Source organism: Podarcis vaucheri (assembly GCF_965113315.1).
Source record: "Podarcis vaucheri genome assembly, chromosome: 2".
NCBI lineage: Eukaryota > Metazoa > Chordata > Lepidosauria > Squamata > Lacertidae > Podarcis > Podarcis vaucheri.
Window position 1 is genome coordinate 36,143,248 of NC_138760.1, and position 8,919 is coordinate 36,152,166.

At 43.4% G+C, this 8,919-nt stretch overlaps 1 protein-coding gene across 1 annotated transcript in view; it reads right to left on the bottom strand.

Annotated features, from left to right (window-relative positions):
• The window catches only part of DUS1L (dihydrouridine synthase 1 like), a 14,675-nt gene extending 6,270 nt beyond the window's left edge, over nucleotides 1-8,405 (bottom strand). Inside the window, exons 1-7 of the mRNA XM_082214426.1 lie at nucleotides 8,253-8,405; nucleotides 6,253-6,499; nucleotides 5,283-5,391; nucleotides 4,458-4,508; nucleotides 1,923-2,035; nucleotides 1,073-1,155; nucleotides 709-847 (exon numbers count right to left, since the gene is read on the bottom strand). Of these exons, the coding sequence (XP_082070552.1) occupies nucleotides 709-847; nucleotides 1,073-1,155; nucleotides 1,923-2,035; nucleotides 4,458-4,508; nucleotides 5,283-5,391; nucleotides 6,253-6,489 (732 nt within the window). The 5' untranslated portion in view covers nucleotides 6,490-6,499; nucleotides 8,253-8,405. The remainder of the gene's footprint in view (nucleotides 1-708; nucleotides 848-1,072; nucleotides 1,156-1,922; nucleotides 2,036-4,457; nucleotides 4,509-5,282; nucleotides 5,392-6,252; nucleotides 6,500-8,252) is intronic.
• Between the last annotated feature and the right edge of the window lie 514 nt (nucleotides 8,406-8,919).

Consider the following 8,919-nt stretch of genomic DNA (forward strand, 5'->3'; position numbering starts at 1 on the left):
GGGGGGGGACCAGAGGAAAGTTTTCAGCATTTTGTTATTGACTGATAAAACACATGCGATTTCCAAATCACAGTTTGTCCAATGATGCAATTATACAGGCAAGGGGTGCTTAACCTTTTCCCAAATGACAATTATCCCCTGCCAATGAGCACAAGTTGTTTTCTGCTCTTTTCCAGTTTCTTTTTTTGGGGGGGGGGAAGGGGAGATTTGCAGGGATTAATCTGTAAGTATGGGAACTTACTGCTCCCAACAGTAAATTCTTCCTTTTAAATGAACTTGTATTTGTGCTCCTTAGGCACTACCTGGACCTCCAGTGATAGATCTTATAAGCTTGGACAACTTTCTTAACAGTATTACTTACATAGGCCAATGCATAAAAACCCTTTTATCATCCATTTGCTGTGCCCAGTTTTGCACATAAAAATTTGCTTCCTCCATTTATTAAGTTAACCTTATTATTTTTCCAGGTAAGTATCCCAACTGTTAACCAAGATCAGCCCTATTCTAATGAATGATTGGCCTCTCTACTGAAACTTCTAAATTTACTCTAGCTAAGTAACCTTCATGAATTCCGAACTGCTTACATTAATGTTCACAAGCGGCATAAAAAACAACAACAGCAACAGCACATAACCATATTTGGAGCAAGATTACTCAGTATCCTTTGAATCTGGGCTGTGTTATAAAATATCTAAACAGACTTATTACACAATTATCCAGGAGGAGGAGCTCTCTCTTCCTACCTGCGCTCATGACACCTTGAACGCCTGTCTTCTGAATGCACTGTTCCACATCACTGAGGTACTGAATGTTTCCATTTGCAAACACAGGGATGTTTACAGCCTTTCTATGACAGCAGACAGAAACGCAAAAGCAACAATCAAATAAGTGCGCAAGTAAAGCTAAAACAGAAAGCAAACTCAAGAGCATCTGGAAACAAAGCACATTTTAATGCTGTTAAAGCAACATGCATAATACCCCTCCCCTCAGATGTATGTATCTCACCTCACAGCCAAAGGTTTAGGTTAGGAAAACTGCCTCCCCAGCATCTTGCAAGCTGTAGTTCCCTTACCTCACGGCCTGTATGTGCTCCCAGGAGGCCACGCCAGCAAGAGGCCCCTTCTGTTCTTTTGTGCGACCGTGGACAGTCAGCAGCTGGAACAGAGGTGTATTTGTTTTTCAATGCAGGTAAGACGAACACATAGCTTTTGTACATTTGCTTTGCTGCAGCATATGAAATATGGTAGGATTCCTTGCTTCCAGTATATCACATGTTGGCTTGGGATTCTGATTTATGGGGAATCCTCCCAGTTCAGCTATATTATCTATGGTCACCAGGGCCGTGTCTTTATAAATCATACGTAGAGCTCATCTTGTAAGCCTTATCCCGGATTAATTTGAATCAATAATGAAACTTTGATAGGGGACTACAGCTTCTTCTAAATACACAGTTAGAGCACGAGCACTGTTGGGAATCTCTCCTGCTCGTTTCCATTTTGATCGTTCAGCAATCTTCTCTTTTCTAATATGTACTGGCTCTTTTCACAGGAGAAAACAGTATGTCTCCAGCTTGTTGAAAAACAACAACCAAAGTCAGGAAAGCTGGGCAGGATTCGACTAATGAGTACTGTCAGTGGAAGCCCGTGCAAGGACTTCCCCTTGTGCAATGGGGCTTCTCCCCTTCCCCCAGAAATTGGCTTTGAGGAGGGGGCAAAATCCAGGCAATCTGAAATACTTGCCTTGACAGAACAACCAACATAATGTGACATTGGATCCCTCCCTGAATTTTTATTTCTAACTGTCAAAAAATACTTTGACTTTTGACTTATTTTAAAAAAATCAATCACTGAGTTACTCTATATATCTGTTTGAATGAAGAATATTAGAGCCTTGCAACAAAACAGGAACAGCCAGCTTCTTACTTGACAACCAGCCTCCTCCAGCAACTGGGCATATTTCACAGTCTTGCCAATTTCTGGGAAAACACGGATTTTGCATGTGATGGGAACAGAGAGCTTCTCATTAGCCAACACAACTGGAAAACAGACAAAGATAACAATTGTGAAATTGGCTGAAGTCAAAAGATCATGGGCTGTATCCAACGGTTGTGAAAGAAGGTAGCAAGCGCATGCAACCTCTCCACTACTAGTCAAAGAAATTATTCAGAGGGGCAGCTTGCGCTGTGTGACACAGAACTGTATCCGAAGGGTAGGGTGGAAGGGCCTAAAATGGGGTGGATGAAATTTGCACACAGTGCAGTTCTGCTGGCACAAGATTGCTCCACCGCATTTAGGACACTTCCTTCTCTTGCACTGCAGTACTGTGCAACACATCCCAACACTTCAGAAGCTTTGGGGGGTCTAGGGGCAGGCCAAGGGAAAGTCTGAGATGCAAGTTGTCTTCTCTGGCAGCTTCTAATGCAGTACCCCCTTCCACCTAATGTACTGCTTATACTATATTATCTGCCAGGCATGGGCAGAAGGTAGATGGGGCCTACTGGTAGATCTCTTGAGCAATTTGCAGTAGATTCTGATTTGCAGAAGGATTTGCAGCAAGGATTCTGACTCCCAATTGTTTGACAATACTAACCATCCCCTTCCAAATAAGGCTAGTAAAATGACAAGTGCTTGGAGGGAGAACTAGGAGTAACTATATGGAGTAAAAAAACCCAAAATGGTATTTCCTCAAAGCCACGAAATACTGAACCCTACTATGCATATTTTCCACAGAAGTGTGTTCATACTGCTTACAGCATCAATTCCTCCTACATATATCTATCCAGACCCTGAAATCTGAGATTCTCTATCAGCTGCCCCCACCAGCAGGTGGTTAGGGGCAAAAGGGCCTTTTCAGGAGTGACCCCCTGGCTATGGAATGCTATCCCTTGATAGGCCTGCCAGGCACTTCCTTCAATATCTTTACAGCACCAGGCAAATATCTTTTCATTTTCCCAAGCCTTTTAAATGAAGCTGTGGTCTTAATTTTGTTTAGCTATGTGATTTTTATTCTCTGCTCTCTCTGATTTTAATCTGCTGTAGTTTTAATGCTTTTAAAACTTTTGCTGATTTCTTTTTTTGTAAGCAGCCCAAAGAACTGTGTTATAGGGCAGCTTTTAAATAATATTAGGGGATTCCTTTTCATTTTCCCCCCTTCTCAACAGCTTTACTTTCCTTTTTTCACTTCTTTGATACATTAATGAACAATGAACCTCAACTGACCTCTAAAATTGCTGCCTCCTTTTTAAATTTAAAAATTAAAGAATGCACACTGTGTATGTATAGTTGTTATATTTACATCCTGTCTTTCCTCCACAAAACTCTTTTTTTTGTTTTTTTTGTTTCACAACAATCTGCTAAAGTAGATTAAGAGCAACTTGCCAAAGACCATCTATTATGCGTCATAACTGATTGGGATTCCCAGGTTCAAGCACCACAGTCAAATGACAATGCTACAGGTTAGACAGGATATTAGAACAAACTAGATTAAGTTGCGTTCCAGTCTGCCAAGCTCAGTTTTGGTTGCTTCAGAGCTGGTCGCCAACTCCTGAAACTGGATTAGGCTTCAGAGTCTGTTCCTGTGTGTGTGACAACCTCCCAAAAGCAATGTGCTGATAATCCCATTGATATACAGGTGACAGCTCCATTTACACCTACATGATTATTTTCAGAGCCACTGAACACGAGGTTGCAAATTCCACATTTTATACTCCAAATCATAAGCAGAGACCATGTTTGTGTGCTTCAACACAGCTACAAATTTGTGAACAGCTGGAAACTTGCAAAAAATGAGACAGGCCGCAAATAGTATACAATGAACCATCCTATCCTGTGTCAAGGAACAAAATTAATGCCCTGCTTGGTGCATGGCAAGGCCTGCAGGATCAGGTTTAAGGTGCTGGTTTTAACCTTTAAAGCCCTATATGGCCTAGGGCCCTCGTACCTACGGGACCGCCTCTCCTGGTATGCCCCACAGAGGAACCTACGGTCTTCAAACTAAAACATCTTGGAGGTCCCAGGCCACAGAGAGGTTAGGCTGGCCTCAACTAGAGCCAGGGCTTTTTCGGCTGTGGCTCCGATCTGGTGGAACGCTCTGTCACAAGAGACTAGGGCCCTGCAGGACTTGACATCTTTCCGCAGGGCCTGCAAGACAGAGCTGTTCCACCAGGCCTTTGGCCAGGGCCTTTGGCAATCTTTACAGAACTTTAGTTTATGGTTGCCATCAATTTTGGTTTTAATTAATTTTTAGAATGTTTTTAGAATGTTGTACTATTTTAGTGTTGTTAGCCGCCCTGAGCCCGGCTTCGGCTGGGGAGGGCGGGATATAAATAAAATGTATTATTATTATTATTATTATTATTATTATTATTATTATTATTATTATCTCCAAAGACAATCCCTTGCATTTTTTATTTATTCTGCTCTTCTCCTACTCCGTTCTCAAGAGCATCATGGACTTACTCATCTTCTGAAGAAGCTTCCATTCCTCCTGCAAGAATGCTCCATAGTGACCTACATAGAAACACAAACACAAAGAAAAACCACCCATAAAATCACGGCCTAGTAGAGACACATTGATAGGAAAGTTTTTGACATAAAACAGGTAAGTATAGATGAAAACTATAACTGCAGACCCACAGTAATGTTCCTACTTAGGCAGGGAAAGGGAAACATAACATTGTTTTTCAAAATGTATTTAGAAAATAAAAATAGTAACAAACTATTATCTCACTCTTTATGCCAGAACTGCAAGGATTTTAAATTTGCAGCAGAGAGTTCTAATTACATTCACATTCTGCTCACACCAGCTAGAATTCCTAGAAGCCTGGTCTGTCCTTCCATTACCTGACTACAGAATCTGCTTCCTTTGTTTCCTAAATAGTCCTTTGTTTCCTAAATAGTCTTTTAAATTAGAGAAATATAAGAAACTTAAATTATAAGGCACCAGCAGGGTGTTACATGAGACAGCACTTAAACTTTATGAGAGGTTTAAAATGCATATACCATTAAGGTCTGATTCAGAGTCTGCTGCACAAATCAAGCCTGCAACCCTAAACACACTAACTGGATGGTAATTCATGTTCAACGTCTCAGTAAACATGTTTAAGACTGGACTGTAAAGTTTCACAAATTAATCCAGATTAGAATTGCTCAAGAGCATTTAGTAATGCCATGCTATGCACTTTTACTAAGATGCAAATCCTACTGTATTTAATGGGGCTTCCGCCCATGTAAGTGTGAACAGCATTGCCATCCAAATTATCTAAGGTTTTGGTTTCCACATACCTCTTTTTGCAATCATTTGAGGACACCCCAAATTCAAGTCAATAGCATCACAGTAATCTTGAGCCAACAAGGCAGCCTGGACAAACACTTCTGGGTCATTGGCACAGAACTGTGAAACAGGCATACAAGCCAAAGAATAAGTGAGAGGCAACTTTAACACCCAACAATCCATTTATAAAACAAAACAACAACAATTTATTTATACCCCACCTATTTGGCTGGGTTTCCCCAGCCACTCTGGGCAGCTTCCAACAGAATATTAAACAGAATAAAACTTCAAACATTAAAAACTTCCCTAAACAGGGCTGCCTTCAGATGTCTCCTAAAAGTCAGATAGTTGTTTATTTCCTTGACATCTGGTGGGAGGGTGTTCCACAGGGTGGGTGCCACCACCGAGAAGGCAGAATCCAGTGGTCCTTGGGAGGGCATCCTTGGGGACACAGGAATTTGCAATTTCTTTGTCAATAGACAAGAGATGAAGGTGCACCCACAGAGGCCTCCTAACTAAAGCCCCTCCTCTGCTTTTGGTGCTCTGAGAGGGCAAAAGGGAGGCATTCTGCAATGGGGGATCAGGGGAGGCACCAGATCTGCTAGAATCAAACCTGACACGCCCCTAGAACAAGGAACACATGCCAGCCCTGAGGTTGGTGTGATAATCCACTGAGAACAAAGGGAAGGAATTATTTTCTTTTTAAGTCAAGGCGAAGGGGAGGGGAAGACACAGCTCCTGCTTTCTGCCATGAGCACAGCAGGGCTTGGATTGGGCAGTCCTTTTGTCTCAACTCTTGCATTCCATGACCCAGAAGGGGAGTTTGGCTTGTTAGACATGCATCTTTTGGCCTTAAGGTTATGGCAATTATTATTCTACAATAGCTGTTGTAACACTATCTATTTTAAAGCCATTTCTTCCAAAAGCCACCATTAAAGGACAGCATAAAAATATAAAGCAAAATTATGTGATAGCTATTACCTGCACAATCAAAGGTCTATCTTCAGGGCACACATCACAATACAAGTTTTCTTTACGGTAATTGGCATCTCTGACAAAGACCTGAGCATGCAGCATAGGGGTATAACACAGCTGGGCTCCATGGCGGCGACTTAATAGTCTCCAAGCCAGTTCACTCTGATCCACCATGGGAGCAACCACAAAACGGGCACCTTTCAGTGTCTTTCTCCAGAACTCAAAGCCCTCAAGTTTGGGCATCTTCCTTTGACTGGAAGAAAACAGAAACAAAAGGTTCTCTAATAGATTCTAGTAAGTAAGCAACAGTTTATATGGCTTTTAGCTTTGTTCCATACACAGCTCTCTGCAGTAAGCATGCTAAAAAAATGCACAAAACATTTGGGGAACCCTTCCTCCCCCCCCAAAAAAAAAAAACCACACAAAAGAAAACAATGCAAGAAGAATAAATGTTTGTAGAGCCCTGTAATGTGCAATTCAGATACTTGCAAGTCTCTTCTATGTTCTTCTAGGACTAGGTGATTGTTAGTGAAGAGCAAGAGCAAATAAGAGTTTTTACAGGATTATACAGTATCCCATATTTTGGAATATCTTGCATTTACTACTTGTCTTTTTATATTTTATGATCATCATTTGATGATTCTGTGAACATCAGTGTGAGCTGTCTGATACTACAGTATATTGCAAAAAAAGGATTCATAACATCACAGCAACACTCATTTTGATATTTTTATCTGATCTATTTAACAATTGCATTACTGTACATTAGCAAGCCAATGCTCAAAAGTGATGTTATATTAAGACACTACTATACAAATAGCACCAATGCAACACTTTCATCTTCTTATCCTTAGATCATTCACGTGGGGAAAGTATTGCAAGAAAAAGGGGCTGTGGACCAAAGCTTCAAGGTAAGTGATAGTCATACCACTCCCTCTGTCCTATGAAGGCTGGGGATACCCACCTGCTGCCTCACATCAGTCCAGTCCAGAGCTGACAAATATGTACATGCCAAAAGTTTGGCCAAACTGTGGCTTAGACAGGCCACAGAGGGACAGCCCGGGACAGCCGCCCAAAAAACATCCCACTCTGCCACAGATTCCCTCCACCTCAGCCTACTATTTTGCTAAGTCCAAAACAGCAGCATTGGGGGGAAGCACAATGGTGGCAAAGGAGCCACCCCAGCTGTCCCTTTGCGGCTCACCTGTCTCTCCCCACCCCTGCTGTTCTGTCACCATGGTGCCAGCATTTAAGTTCCAACTAAACTGCAGTGAGGCACAGAGGGCTGGCATTTTAAGCAGGGGATTGCAAGTACTTTGATTTGCTTAGAGCAAGCAGATTGCTCGGTTTGCCTACTTTGTTGTGATTACGGCTTTATCAACTTGCTTAAACACTATACCGAAAGCCCATTTTGGTGGAGGCAAGGCTATTGTCAGTGTGTCTTAGTCTCTCTCTCTTTTGTCAACTGTTCATTTTAATGCAAGTTGTTTTAAACTGCTTTTATTCATCATTTAAACGTGTCTTGTAAACCACTAAGGAGGTCTTACTACAAGCAAGCGGCAAAAAATACAAAGGAATAAATGAAAATGAAAAAAAAAACCCCAAAACCCTGCAGTGGAGGCTCCCCCATCCCAACCAAGTAGGTTTGCATGTTCTTAAGGTCAGATAAATAAAAGACGGAAGAGCAGCTGTTCTATGACGCTAGTAATATTACCCCCCCACACCCTTTGCAATAGAGCAACAGGGGCCGGTTCCGCGCTCCTTTCTAGGCTGGCATTATCCTGGGAGAAAAGGAGCTGCGCTGAAGAAGGCGAGGCACCTGCCGGGCGGAGGACCTTCCGGGGCCATAAGGCTTTTCCTGCCTCTCGGCTCTAAAGCGCGCCCAGCCCAGCGCTGCTCAAACAGGGCGGCCGCCCTCGAGGACTTAGGCCGTGAGCCGCGCCCTCCCGCCTGCCCGAGTACACGGCCCCCTCGCCCGAGCCTTCCGCTCTCTCCCTCTCCGGTACCTGGTTCCTACTGAGGCAGAGCCCCGGGCAGGGCGCTGAGACAGCCGGACGGCGCCTCCGCCATCCCACTCCGACCGGCGCAGCGGCGGTGCAACTTCAAACGGGGCTCCTTCGGAAACGGAGGCGCGGGCGGAAAGAGGCCGCGAGGAAACCCGGCCCCTCCCGGCCTCCCCCTAGCGGGCAGGTTCGGCCATGACTCGGAAGCGCCTTGTGCCAGCTGCGCATTTAAAGCTCTCACAACGACAGCGGGGCGGGCAGCGAGTTAGCAGAATACCCCGGGGCAAAAAACACCAGAGAATTGTTCAACACAAGGAGGTGTGTGGGGGGGGGAGAGTTATTGGGTTGTTTTTATTTTGATTTATATGTACCTGATGTTAGCCGCCCTGAGCCCGGTCTTGGCTGGGGAGGGCGGGGTATAAATAAAATTTATATACGGTATATATATATTGCGGTTTTATATTTTTATTTTGTTCTGTGAACCACCTTGAGACCTTTGGGTATAGGGCGGTATATAAATTCAATTAATAATGATAATAAAAAAGAAAGGGAAAGGACCCCTGGATGGTTAAGTACAGTCAAAGGCGACTATGGGGTTGTGGCGCTCATCTCGCTTTCAGGCCAAGGGAGCCGGCGTTTGTCCACAGACAGTTTTTCTGGGTCATGTGGC